The 14,597-nt window shown below is 42.1% G+C and overlaps 2 protein-coding genes across 3 annotated transcripts; both read left to right on the forward strand.

Annotated features, from left to right (window-relative positions):
* The first annotated feature begins 1,537 nt into the window (after positions 1–1,537).
* Positions 1,538–8,189, forward strand: abhd17ab (abhydrolase domain containing 17A, depalmitoylase b). Of its 2 annotated transcripts, XM_071544357.1 has the most exons (5): positions 1,538–2,369; positions 2,632–3,002; positions 4,597–4,791; positions 5,487–5,666; positions 7,949–8,189. In XM_071544357.1, exons 2-5 carry the CDS (start codon positions 2,638–2,640, stop codon positions 8,172–8,174), a joined length of 966 nt encoding a protein of 321 aa, XP_071400458.1. In that variant the 5' UTR covers positions 1,538–2,369; positions 2,632–2,637; the 3' UTR covers positions 8,175–8,189. The 2 variants fall into 2 exon arrangements, with proteins under 2 accessions (XP_071400458.1, XP_071400459.1); XM_071544358.1 differs by lacking the exon at positions 1,538–2,369 and having other exon boundaries at positions 2,477–3,002.
* A 4,077-nt stretch (positions 8,190–12,266) lies between these two features.
* Positions 12,267–14,282, forward strand: LOC139665365 (Krueppel-like factor 16). Its single transcript, XM_071544360.1, has 2 exons — positions 12,267–12,687; positions 14,062–14,282. The coding sequence occupies exons 1-2, from the start codon at positions 12,267–12,269 to the stop codon at positions 14,280–14,282; spliced, it is 642 nt and encodes a 213-aa protein (XP_071400461.1).
* The last annotated feature ends 315 nt before the right edge of the window (positions 14,283–14,597 follow it).

Here is a 14,597-nt window from a genome sequence, read left to right on the forward strand (position 1 = left end):
GTCATTCACATGCCACACTTTTGTCCTAATACTCAACAACAAAATATAATTACACTGGTATTCTTTGACAGCTGCTTGTAGAAAAGCACTGGCATTAATCAGTGCTTAATGCTTAATCCTATGCATGTTAAATCTATGTAGGATAGTGGATGAATACACATTTCAGATGACCATGTAAAGCATTTAAGCACACTGGCTGACTGATCTCATGAAGCCCGGCCCATTTACTCACATTATTGTAAGTCAGTAGCTTTTTTGAGCACTTTTTGAGTATTTTTTAAAGCCGGTAATTTGACTTTTACTTAAGTACATTTTTACTTGAGTTTTGCACTTCACTACATTTTAAATCACATCCATTACAGAGAACAAATGATGTGGCTCTTCATGAGCAATAGAAACTGGGCCATTGTAAATTGACCAGCTGTTTTGGTCTTTGCAGTGAACAGTCAGTCAGCAAAGAAGAGAAGAGTAATCTGGCTTGACTTTGTTTTTGTACTTTATTTTGTAATTTTCATTTTTTCCAATTAATCATCTTTTTAGAATTTTGTGGAGAAGATCACATCTAACAATGTTCTCTCTTTAAAAAGTAACTCAATAACTTTTATTCTGAGTACTTTTTGAATGAGCTAATTTTACTTTTACTTACACCAGTACTTCTACTTCTACTTAAGTAAAATATCAACAAAGTAACAATACTAACACTTGAATAGGACCTCTATTCTCTTTCTACCATTAGCAGCAGCAGCCCATCTGTAATGTCAGTATACCTGCTTGCTGCCTCTCTACGCTGTTAAACAAATCAAAGCAAGAGTATTGACTAGTATGGAGTGTGGGTATAAGAGTGTGGGTATTTAAATTAAAAGGGGTAGTTTGCACAACTTTGTGAGTACTTTAAACAATGGTGTCTTGTTTTACACTTCCTTAAACCCATTTTATGGTGATCGCCCATGTTGTTTGCTGCATCAGTGTGTTTCATTTTTCCAAACGAGGTACAATAATTAGTCCCCACATAAAGCATGCTTGCTGACCCATTTCTCGTGACCATGAGCAGGCTATCTTTATTGGCTGACACTTGCATTTTCAGGGGAATAGGTAGCCTAAAGGTGGTTCCTGAGCCAGCAATGTCCTTTCCTGAGCACCTCACTACAGGAAATTTCTTCCCTCTGCAGTTGGTGTGTGTGTATTCCGGGGGGTCTGTTCCCGTATGGTATTCATTACGGGTTTACTCAAGTAGTCTATCTAACACTGATACATGATGACTTGCTCTTAATTAATAGGCCCACTTCAGGTTTGATAAACCGTGCAGCACAAAGTAATGTAATTGCGGTGATTCACGTGCGCTTATGTCACCACAGATATTCTATCATTTACGCATTTTTTGTGAAATTTGTGAATGAACAATTAAGTTCAAATTCGTCATGTTTTTAAACTTTGCCACCCATGGTTCTCACTGAGATAACAAGTTTCCCTTAATTGTCCAATGGAAACTCCCTACGTCACGTCCTGTCAGCTGTCACTTCCGGATGCGGTGAAACGGGAGAAGGGGGAAAATACCGCACGTACACGGATTAATTTAAATGACAGTCGCTATCCATAAAGTCACCGGGAACATCAGTGTCGTTCAGTGTGGATCCAGGGATTCATATCGGCGTTTTAATTCTGTTTTACGCATGTTTTAATGCTGTTTGACGTCGGTGTTCGCGAATGGACGTTGTTGTTGTTGTTTTTTTGGAGCAACCGTGTTTCTGTCTTCTTGCTAGCTTAAGCCAGCAGTGCACTTAATGTTACCGTAGCGTTAGCTGGTAGGCGCAAACAGTAAGCTTTAAAAGAACTACCTCCCCGGTCAAAACATGTAACTTTGAAACTAACGTTGCTCTTGTTATTATATAATTTATCCGTACAGTTGGCTACAATGATGAGCTTGTTTCATAGCAACTGAAAAGTGTTCAGAGTTTCTTGAGGTCAGGACTGCACTGGAGACGTATACTCACTGTCAACACAGCTGAAAAACAGGAGAAACAAATGCAGATTACTTCAAGAATCTAAGACACTTTTGGGGAACATCAAATCATTTCTGCAACCACCGATCAACCTCTCAACAATTGGAAAAATGGATTTGATGTGGACTTCAATAACAACTCAGAAAACAACCCACATAATTTCTAAATAACACTTCGCTGTCAGCCAGTAGGCTTCACTTCTTTAGCCTACTTTTTTCCTCCTTTTGCTGACGGGACACTTAACTATCAGCATCCTGGTTTGTATGTGGCTAACTTTTTTTGAAGTGAAAGAAGAAGGAAGTGTTCCTTGTTCTATTTTTATTTCCAAGTAACCTATTTGTGCCCTGAATAAGCTCCTCAGCTCAACAGGTAGGTCTGCTGTTGCTTTCATTTGCACTGATGTGTTGAGTGATGTTACGTAGCCAATGCATGAGCTTAATCTCTTGATAAGCCGTGATCTTGAGTTATTTAGTTTATGTCCTTTTTCTTTCTTTTTTTCTTCCTCATTGTTGGCGCACTAAGACACACAACGCCTTGTATATCACATTGTAATAAGTGTGGCATTGTCTTAACACTGGGATCGATGTAGAGTCACAGTGCACAGTGATCCTCTTGTCCTCTTCCTCCACAGTGAAGGATGAATGGCCTCTCTCTCAGTGAGCTCTGCTGCCTGTTCTGCTGCCCTCCCTGTCCCAGCCGCATCGCAGCCAAGCTTGCCTTCTTGCCCCCTGAGCCCACATATGCCCTCCTGCCGGACCTCGAGGCGGGCTCCGCCGCACCGGGGGCAACGGGGACGTCGGGCCTGCGGGCGCGGAGCGGGGCGGCGGTCGGGGGAGGCGGGGGGGCCGGAGCTGTAGAGGGCAAGTGGAAACTCCACCTGACAGAGCGAGCAGAGTTTCAGTACTCCCAGAGGGAGCTGGACACCACAGAGGTGTTCCTCACCCGCTCCAGCCGGGGGAACAGAGTCGGCTGCATGTACATTCGCTGTGCCCCTAATGCCAGGTGGGTCATTTGAAAGGATATCGGATCTATTGACATGCACTAATTAATTGATTGTTCAGTACATTATAGGCTACAACATGCTTACCGTTTCCTATTTCTCCTTTATGTCAATGTCTCACACTTCCTCCACACCCTCCTTTCTTGTCTCCTCTGCGTTATCTCTTGTCTTTTCTTTTTTGGTCACGGCCCAGGTCTACTTCCTGTACTTGTCTCTCTGTTGAGTCAGCTGTCTCAAAGTTGTGCTCTTCCTGCTTTTTTCATAGATCATTGTCATCTGTTTTGACCGTTTCTTTCCTTTTCTAAAGCCCATTCTCATTTTGTCAGTCATGTTTTGCTGTGGGTTTGTGTCACAGAGTTTACAGGCAGTGATCGGGAGACATGTTATGAGTGGTGATCATGCCACTTGGCTTAAGTTTAACTAGGCTATATTTTATGTGCTGAGAGTCAAAATAATTTGGCTTCAGTTAGGTCCCTATCCTGCTGCACTGTGCTGCTGCTGATTAATTTACCAAAACAATTAAAAAGAAATGGACAGGCTTGTGTTACAGTCTATCTATCTTGTATGAATGCCTATCTAGTATTACACAAGAATTAATCCAAACTAGTCCTGATATGGTAGTCTTCGTTATTCCACACTCTGAGTAAAAAGCCCAACAGCTAAACGTTGACCTATATGGGTTCATAAACAAAACCACAGAGGCAGGAACTCAAACAATCTCTGTGTAGAAAAAGTATCGGATTGCTCTGGAGAGTGCAACATGCATTCATGAATAAAAGGCAAGGGCTATAATACCTAAGGCTTATAGTGGATACCCTGCTACTCAGGTTGTACAAAATGTCTAGAAGTAAGAGTCATTTGACATGGCTCCATCTTGGTAAACCAATCCTCCAACACTGGCCAGTTCCAGTAAGAGATTTATTAGCACAAACTGGTCGTTTCTGTCTTAACAACAGGTTGCTTATGAATAGATTAGATTCAGTGCTGTGAGAGTTATCAGGTCAGACTCACGGATGGAATAAATATCTTGACTTCAGTTGTGTTTATCCTCAGTTTTTAACATGCCACTGTTAAAAGTTGCTGTTAATCCCATCTGCGATGCCTCATCATTCAGCCTTACTTTCCAGTATTCATACATATCATATGGCATTTGTACTCAAGCAAAGCCTCAGGCAAAGGTGTACAGTTTCTCTAAAGTGATCTTGTGTAGTTGCCTTGGATAAGAGTGTTCAGATACATGACTAAAATATAATGTGAAGTATTTTGTGTGCACATGCATGTCTATTAATGAGTGTGGGCCACAGGGAGACGGCCATGACTGTAACAAACGTTGATAAACAAATGTAAAGATACGGCTTGGTAACGGAGCTACAATACATGATGTAGACCATCATGTATTGTGGTAATGAATAAGGATGTAGACAACGAGGATTGAAAATACACAAATGAAAACGCTGTACAGTCTATATGTGTACTGTATTACCAACTACATAACTGAAGTCGCTGACAGGGATTGAAATCTTTGACTCTGTGTGTAACTCTATATTTGTTGGCCCGTGTACTAACCCCCTTTCCTCTGTCTGTGCCTCCTCTCAGATTTACAGTGCTTTTCTCCCATGGTAACGCAGTAGACCTTGGCCAGATGAGCAGCTTCTACATCGGCCTTGGGACTCGCATCAACTGCAACATCTTTTCCTACGACTACTCGGGCTACGGCGTCAGCACTGGCAAGCCGTCTGAGAAGAACCTCTACGCAGACATCGATGCTGCCTGGCACGCCCTGCGCACACGGTATCATATGACATAATTGGCCTATATATGCCATTCAAGAGATGGTTTATTATACAGTGTCTTGCAGGTTAGCCCACAGGGAAATCAAGCCCTTAACCTTAGCAGTCTCTACATAATGTGGTTCCTCTGGAGGTACATACAAGACCACAGCTGTGCCATGCTACATAAAATGTATATGTGCAGAGGAAAAGAAAGTGCTATGTAAAAGGGTTCAAACATTGTCGTGTTAGGGCTATCTCTGTTGTGAGTTACCTGTGTACTGAGAAGAAGCAAGAAGGGGTGAAAACTGAAGAGGAGAGAGGGGTTGCAGAGCGAGGAGTAGCGGGGGGTGGAGAGGAGGGCTAAGTAGAGAAAGCTATTAAGAAGTGGTAAAGAAAGGTGGCAAAGGGAGGGACTGGGATGGAGCTGGGAGGCAGTGAGGACAGTTATCGGTGACAGATGCAGTGGGAGAGAAAGACGGTGAGACGCTTGGATGGAGAGAAGGGATGCAGGGGGTAAATGTCTCTCAAGGACATTGTACCGTGATAAAGTGTCTCATTAGTGCAAAGCGGAGATGCCTCATTGCAGCTGTTGCCCTGCTTCATATTTCTGTCAGTACTGTACTCAGCATATTACAACAGAGCGCTACTTTGGTTAGCCTATATTAGAACCTTATCTCTGTCTCTTTGCCAATGCTATTGTGTGTTTTTAACCAGGTATGGCATTAGCCCAGAGAATATCATCCTGTATGGACAGAGCATTGGCACAGTCCCCACTGTAGACCTGGCGTCACGGTATGAGTGTGCTGCCGTGGTCCTTCACTCCCCCCTCACCTCTGGCATGAGAGTGGCCTTCCCCGACACGAAGAAAACCTACTGCTTCGACGCCTTCCCCAAGTGAGTCTCTGACTGGTGGATATTGTTTTCTCTGTTTCTGTCTCTTTGTATCTCTCTCCATCACACTCGCTCTCTTTTTTTTTTTTCAGCCTCATGTATAAAAGTAATGTTTGACATTCGTCTAAATTTCATGGTTAGAAACAAATGAAAATGATCATCGTATTCTCATGACAATACGGTAATGATAGGATTTCGTTTTGTTTTAGCTTTTGATATATTACACAAAACTGGACAGTCAAGATAACAACTTTGTGATTTGATTGTAAGGATCAGATTTGTCCAAAAGAAATCTTTATAAATGAGGCCCTCTGTCTCTCTCTCCCTCTCTCTCTGCCACCTCCTCTCTCATAAAATCCCTAAATGAGGCTGTCATGTATACATGATACACACACACACACACATACATTACACAGACTGTTTGGCTGCCTGTTGGCATTTCCACATAATTACAGACTTGCCAGCAGAAGAGGGTAATTGCAACTTGCAGTTGTGAAAGTACTTCTTGTCCAAGACAAACATCTGTGCTGTTAGAACAACTCCTCTTTATAGGGGTGACATTTATGTGCTATGGTTGCAGTTTCTATGTCTTTCTTTGGTCAATCTACAGGTCTTTTTATTTTATTTTCAAAGGGGACGAGGTCATTCAAAGCCGACTGTATTTCTAAGTCAAACTCTGTGTGATCAAGCAGGAGTGTTCCCACTACACAGCAATCATTCTCATTTGGCCTCTTTTGCAAGATGATATTCAGCTGCACAGAAGCACATCTAAATCATATGTGTGTCACCTTCTATACAGACTTTATTTTCCTCATTCACTCATGATAATGCCAGCTATAATTACTGTCATTATATCACGGTAATTGCGCGGTAATTACCAGACCTTATGTAAGTCTTCCTGATGTTGCTCAATAGATGCAGAGTTGGAACGCAGATTTGTGTGATTTCCAGTTCGACTCTTATCAAAAAGATTAAATATTGTCACGTGTTACAACGTGTTACATCAGATTTCTTCATTTATTCCAGTTACGATCAACAGGGTCTTACATGAAGTAGTAGTATTTCAGAATATGGGTGGCTGATGTAAACTCCCCTACAAAGCTAAAGGGCAGTAACGGCATAAGACCAAGAAAATATGTCTTCATTATCTTAATCTTCATTATCTCTTGTCCAGACAAAAGTATTCTTGGTACAGAAGTAGATAATACATATTACGTTTCGTAGCACCTATGGGTCTAATTTTTGCTTAAATGAAATCCAAACTTCATGATGTTGACCTTTTGGAAAAACCTTTGTAGGGCAGAATTATAACTTGATGTGTCCTATGTAATGTGTTGCTACTGTTTGTTTTTAATCCCTGGCTGCAAAAAACTAGTGGGCCAATAAAGATAAAGAGTGATATTGTCATTAGTGAGAGACCATCCCTGTTGTACTTCTTGTCACTTAAGTCTCAGAAGCACACTCTGCCAAAGTGTATAGCAGCCAATGCCAGCCTTAACACAGAGTCTCGTCCCAGACGGTACCAGTGGGTGAGGAGACGAGGTGGCGGGGACCAGGGAATGCCTCACTGCGTGTAGCGAGCTGTGAGAAAGCCTCCAGTGTTCTCCTGCTCTGTTGGATCAGAGTGGGTGTGCTAGCCTACTGTCCAGCTGGCTTCACCCATATCTCTGTCTCTCTCACTCTGCTTCTCTCGTCTGTTTCTCTCTTTCCATTTCTCACTCTCTCTCTACTGCAGCAGTATTTCTATGTTATTCTGTTCTAAATCTGTCTGTATTCAATGCATTTGCAATGGTATTGGGATGTCTTATAATTTTAAGAGTAACCCACGGTGTGCTTTACTTTCATGCAAGCAAATATTTTGTAAAAGTAGGTGCCAGTTTTTTTAAAATGGATATCCCCATTTTGAATAAAGCTGTTCATATTATATTGATAGTATATTTGACAGAAATACGGAGGACAGTCTGAGCACCTAAGACTCACTTTTGTTTAATGTCCCCAAAGTGTGAGGAGATGGGCAAGAAAACCGTTGCGATTGTTGCCGACTGCTTTCAAAGCTCTTGAAAGCTGTATAGAACTTGCAGTTTTCAGGAAATGTCATTACTTTGATAAACTTGTTGCTTGTTTTAGGATTGTCCCACTGCTAAACATTTGTCTCTTTTCTCTGTTTCTCTGCTAAGGCTCCTCCTTTGCTCTCTGTCGCAAAAGAGATGTTTGATATGGGATTGATATGATATCGCTAAACCCTGACCTCTTTTCTTCCTTTATGCCCTCTCTTTCCCTCTCAGCATTGAAAAAGTGTCCAAAATCACGTCTCCGGTGCTGATCATCCACGGGACGGAGGACGAGGTGATTGACTTCTCCCACGGCCTGGCCCTGTTCGAGCGCTGCCCCAAGGCGGTGGAGCCTCTCTGGGTAGAGGGAGCGGGACACAACGACATCGAACTGTACAGTCAGTATCTGGAGCGCCTGCGCCGCTTCATAGGACAGGAGCTGGCAGCGCAGCACGCCTGACCGCCACACCTCACCACTAGCATCAGCACCAATGTCATCAACATCATCATCTCTCCTGGTCCACTTAAAGCTACTCTTCTCTGTGTCTGCGATGGAAAATGACTCCAAGAGCCGCCACAGCCCTCTCCCAGCCAACCACTGGTTCCTTTCCTGTTCCAGCTGAATTTCCATATTATCTTGGGTCCTCCCCACATCACACCTGTATCCCAGTGTTGGAGTGGGAATGGCTCTGCTCAAGAATGACAGAAGTTCAAGAGACTCAAAAGGAATGGGCCTCCATCTCCTTTATTTTAGCGACATATCTGAAAGCCTGTAGCCATTTGTTTTGTTTTAGTTTTGTTCTTCTTGTTTGTGTCTCACACCTGTAGATCATGTCAGGGAAGCCTCTGTTTCCCTCAGCGTCGGGAACAGTGCAAGAACGCTAACATTACCCAGGCCTTGGTTTTCTACCTCTAGCCTGTTTTTATGTCCTTCTGTCTCTAAATCGGTCCATCTGAAGGCTCTCTTACTTATTTCCAGTCCATATTCTGACAATTTAGGAAGTGAGTGAAAAACTCTTCATCTCCGATACTTCTTACAGTAGATCCAGGCTGTTGACAAATAATTGAGAATACGTTTTCTCATTTCAATGACTGAATCTTATTTTCACATTCTGATTGGACTTGATTAACCATAATTAATCCCCACTGCTACCAACTAGCACATGAACAGATGTTTAGTTACAATACTGCACAATTGTTCCTCCTTTTATTTGTTTACAGATAATTAGAGTTTTAACGGCTCCATCAAAGAGCGCAGTAATGAGCTGTTATGAGGCCACTGATATTTTGGCATTTGAAATTGGATGGGTGGATAATGTTTGACATTTTGTCATTTATTATCCAACATGATGACATTGTTATTCAGCCACTATACTGTGCTAATCAGTCAGGTAAAACTGGGTTCTGCTTGACAGCATATACGCTACGTGTGATTGCAGAATTTCTCTTTTCAAGTCTGTTCCTTCTCTCACTTTCTGGTTTACAATCTTTACAAATATTCATCTATGTCTATGCATAGTTCTCTGCATTGACCAGGAACTCATAGGCTTGGATGATTATCAGGCTTCATTTGATTCTAAAAGGCGATAAGAGCAAGTAGTCCTACATGATTGTGAAGTATTTTTACTTATTTTGGACATATCTTAACATGGATAGCTTCTTTGTAACACTTTTAAAGTCTGGTTGAACGTTGATTTTGCTACACAGCACTGAGTACCAGAGTGATGTATAGTACAATACCTTTATAGCTGCTGGTCTGATTTGTGATATAGTACAATACCTTTATAGCTGCTGGTCTGATTTGTGACAATTGAAAACTCTAGCTCGACCATGTTGTATTGCACTTGTGATTTATTGCTTTTTTTTTTACTCTAATCATTTGGGGAAATATCACTTTAATCAACATAATTTGTCCTGTTCTGCTGGGGGTGCAGGCTATGTTTTCTGTTACAATATTGTGATCAATATACAAAGTGAACTGATACAAAGGTATGCCAGTTGGCTGCCCTATTTGTTTTATTTTGGGTTGGCAGATAAGATAAATCCAAAGTCCTTCCTTTTTACTGCACGTTTCAGACATACTCCGCCATTTCTGACTAACCGCCATGACAAAATCCCCATCCGTTCTGGCTAATGGTTTCCTAGTTTTCAGTTGATGAAAAACATATTGCTAACCAGACAAGAGGTGCACTCCAAAAAATGTTTCTTAGGGCGGTAAGTTGAAAGATGCAACACTCAGTCTGACGTTAAAATGACAAATAGTTAAAAACACTTTTACTGCAGACAAAATGGATTATGGCTTAACTAATTGTCATTTTAACCTCAGATATTGAGTGTTGCACCCTTCAACTCACTATTCCTAGTTATCACTAAGTCTTAGTGATTATTTTGGAGTAAAGGTGAGACTGAGACTGTGTTTCTATTTGGTTTATTTGTTTTCGAAGAGGGGTTAGGATTTTCAGGCTTACTTGTATATATATGAACCAAAGTGTAACACATTTTTTTTTAGTGTTTTACCCAGTGTATCTGCTGTTTATATTGGTATCTTCAGAACCAAAGACAAAAAAATGATGAAACTTAAGTCCTTTGAGTGACTTTTTATTTATCTTTCCAGTTGGTTTGATGTCTTTCCACTATATATTTGGATACAAAATTAAGCATATGTTTGTCAGATTGCTCCCAAAACAAATTTTCAGACCAATCAGGCAAATAATTGTATTTGATTCTGTCAGGTCTGTTTTCACATGGAGGAACAGAGTTTGAATAGCATTAAGAAACCAGGTTGTGGACAGGTTGTTATTTCAAAGCTGTTTATAAGAGACTGTGCAGAGCCTCTGTTGTGTTTACCCTCTATTTTGATGCTCATTTGCGAGGGAGTATAAGCAATACAACACAGTAGTGTGTTGGGGTATGTTGAGATTAACTTGTGTGTGGGTGGATAAAGAACTGTGACAGAAGCTTCAAGCAGACACATGAAAAGCTTTTGTTTAAAAAGAAACATACATGTCTTTTATTACTCAAATGTATGGATCAATATGGGTTTTATTTTTTGGTGAGGATTGGGGTAACCCAGCTGTGGATGGGTTTTTTGTGTGTCGACATATCTTGTTATCCACTGTTTATTATTTACTTTTAGTTTTAAAGATATTGTCTTTTTCCAGGAATTTAGGAGAGAATAGGAAATAAATAAAACCTAATCACGACTTGATAATAAATATGGTTCTCTCCCTCTTTTTAAAGGCCTTTGCTCCATCTAGTTCTCTTTATTTGTGCTCTCTGCCAGAGAACTGCCTATTCTCAAGGAATCAAGGTCAAGTGTGTCCCATTCAGGCCCGATTTTCCACTCATTGCAGTTCTGGCACCCAGTGAATAAAGATCTGCCATTAGTGAAAGGCCCGGGCTGACGGCTGCACTCGGCAGATCCTATTAACTCGTGGGCGACCATGAGAAAGACTCGGGCCATTAATTGGCTGATGGGCGTCCAAGGGATTGAATGAGACCTTGATTGGCTGGTGGTGTTTTTTTGCTGAATAGTGGGGGGAAGGGGCAGCAGATGGGCCTAGTTATTATCTGTGCCAAAAAAGGTTCAAATGATCTGTTTTAATTATACCAGTACAAGGCCTCTAGTCTGTCCCAACCTCCCCTCACTGTCTGCCACCATGTAGAGATGTGGGGAAACACGGACAGATGGATCTTAAGCTCTGCCCACCCTCCCCCCGAACACACACACACACACACACACACACGCACAGATACACACACTTCTCCCATCTCTTTGTCAATGGACTACATAAACAGTCTGGTGTCCCACTCAAATGCTCTTATGGATTAAGGCAGATGCAACAGCACATCCCCCCTGCACAAGGCAAAGTTAGTGCAGCCTGACCTACTGCATCAAACATAACCATCACCCCTCCACACACAAATGCACTTTATGTCTTTACACAGCATTGAGGAAAAAACCCTTTTATGTTGGCCTATATCAAAGGACTGTGAATGTTTTGGGTCTTGGCAACAAAAGACTGAAAACAAGATTAATTCAAGCTTTTTCTGAACGTGAGAATTGTAGTTGGGGAACATTTATGTCCCATTTTGAGAGTCCACTATAATCCCTGCTAAGCAACACATTGCCATCACTAACGTAAATGAATGGTAAAGGAGACAGATGTGCAAAACATTATTCTGCAGGGCAAATGTAAATCTTAATTCCAGATGCCTGTCCCTATCAGATACTATATTTCATATGGTCTTGTTCAGCCTACAGTATACAAGTGGACGAGGAAAGGGTGCTAGGAAAGGAAGCAATGTGCTGACTTGCAGTAACGTTGGGTGGGTGCCTGGGTGGATGTCGTCACTGCGTGTCCACCGGGGGCGTGAATTTCACCGGTTTCCACGACACACAATGACCCGAGCACGACACGAGGCTGTGGATAAGACAAGAGCAGTATGTGAACGCGTTTTCTTTTCCTCAAAACCATCTAAGTTTGGGTTGTTTTAGACAAGGCGTGTCCGTCGCGTAACTGCAGAGCCTTCCAACTACCTACAACGCAGGATGGCAACGTTTGCGCACACGGACTACTTCGCCGCAGAGTGCTTGGTATCCATTTCCACAGGAGCCGTGTTTCATTGTCCGGCCCCCGGCATCTCTGACCTGGTGGGGCCCTCGCAGAGCCTTTCCCAGGGCGCGGTGGAGGACAGGGAGGTGTTGGACATGCTGAAAGAGGGGATGTTTGGCCCGGCGTCGGACAGTAGTAGTAACTCTATCAACCCCGGAGACGCAGACAGCAGCTCGTGCTGGGAAAGTGGTTACTCCACCCTGTCCGATGGCACCTCCCCAACGCCATCCGTTACTAGTGCGAGCACAGAGCGTCAAACCTCCCCGGCTGTGAGGAGACACTGCTGCACGTACAGAGACTGTAACAGAACCTATGGGAAATCCTCTCACCTGAAGGCGCACCTGAGGACGCACACAGGTAGGCTACTGGTGGCAGGTGTGTGTGTGTGTGTGTGTGTGTGTGTGTGTGTGTGAGAGAGAGAGAGAGAGAGAGCTAGCTGATCCATCTGGTCTAGCTTGAGGATGACAATTCATAGTTAGTTAATAATTTAGGCTACAGCACCAAGGCTATCAGGAGAGCCGTTGTAAACGAGGAGGTCATAAAGCAACAAAAGTAAGACTTTTATTTATATAACACTGTTCAAAACAAGTGTTACAAAGTGCTTTACAAAAGGAAATACAACAAAAGGCAAGTTAAAAACAAACAGAAAATTAAAAGCAGACAAAAGGAAAGAAGACAAAAGAGCACAGGACATAAATTGTAGTGCAACAGTCCATTGGAACATGAATGTAAAATTATAATTAATTAAATTCCTACAAAAAAAGAGAGTACTACTATCTCTACCCAGAAAACGTTTTAACTTATTCAGCCTACTTAATCGCCCTATATGTTTATGCCCAGCTTACCTTAGAATAAACACATTCATGGGCAAAGAAATAAACTGTTCCTACACAGATCACAAAGTAAATTCTCTTTGTAATGAGAAAACATGGAACCCAAACAGAGCCTCAACAAATTAACAGAGAGACCCACAGTGTGTTGCCCCTCAAGCCCTTGGCACTCCCAGTTATCATTTATAGTGCAGTTTAAATGTGGGATTTTAAACAAGTGGTTCCTTTGGGCATAAAATTGATAAGCACAACATGCAATAAACCTACTAGAGGGCACAGAAATGTTTATTTCTCAAAGCAGTAGCATTTATGTCTATTTTGTCTTGTTATGGATCCCTGGCAACAGGCCCTGATCTTTAAAAAAACAAATATGCTGAAATATAAACATTTTTTTCTACTTGGAAGGTAGGCTAATAGCTGGTTTTCAGGTCAAAACTAATGTGAATACAGTATGAAAGTGGTCTATGGACTCAATGATACTGGAATATGTGCATCTATAAATAAAGTTATTAGTTATTAGAGCAACCATTACACTTTGCATAATATTTGGACAAATCACCTAAAATCAACAACACTTTGTTTTGGTCTAAAAGAGGAGAATTTGACAAGAAAATTGGAAATTATGTCTTGGTTGCCTGTATGCCAGACACTCATTTAGGTTTAGCAGTCACTAAATGTTCCTGAAATTGTATGTTTATATGGCAGTTACCAGAGAACCAAGTTAGTTGTTAGACTACTCTCAAGTTCAATAATCAATCAATCTTTATGTATATAGCACCTTACTAAAACAAGGTTACAAGGTGCTTTACAGGAGATAAAAGAGCAGTAAACGAGTGGAATCGTGACCTGACAAGAAACAGGAATTATCCACTGATGTGTTTCTCTGTCCGTCCCGTCCTAGGTGAGAGGCCGTTCCCCTGCACCTGGCCCGGCTGTGAGAAGAGGTTTGCTCGCTCCGATGAACTGGCCCGCCACACCCGCACTCACACAGGAGAAAAGCGCTTCCTTTGCCCCCTGTGTGAGAAGCGCTTCATGCGGAGTGACCACCTGTTGAAGCATGCCCGCCGCCACCCTGGCTTCCAGCCCTCCATGATTAACCGCAAAGTGGACGGAGCTCTCTGAATGCTCATTTTTCACGTTGAAAGACTCCCAATGAAGCGCAGACTACTGTTTGTTTCAGTGCAATACAGTCCCAAAATGTCAGCTGTCAGCAGGGAGCGCTTTTTGCTATTGGAAGTTTGGAAATAGCCTAGCTGTAGAGTGTGTGATAGAAGTAAAGCAATCCAGTACCAGAAAAGGAGTGGATTGTTGCTGAGGAGAGGATATAAGGGGATATCCTTTCAGAAAGAGCATAATACACCAGCTACTTGTTTACATAACTGATCACCTCAACAACCAGACACCTCATCGTGTTGCCACTGTGGATCTTCCATAAAT

The sequence above is a fragment of the Centroberyx affinis genome, unplaced genomic scaffold (genome assembly GCF_046629955.1).
Source record: "Centroberyx affinis isolate AG114_WGS23_722 - 3 ecotype Tasmania unplaced genomic scaffold, CSIRO-AGI_Caff_v1 ptg004545l_1, whole genome shotgun sequence".
Taxonomy (NCBI): domain Eukaryota; kingdom Metazoa; phylum Chordata; class Actinopteri; order Beryciformes; family Berycidae; genus Centroberyx; species Centroberyx affinis.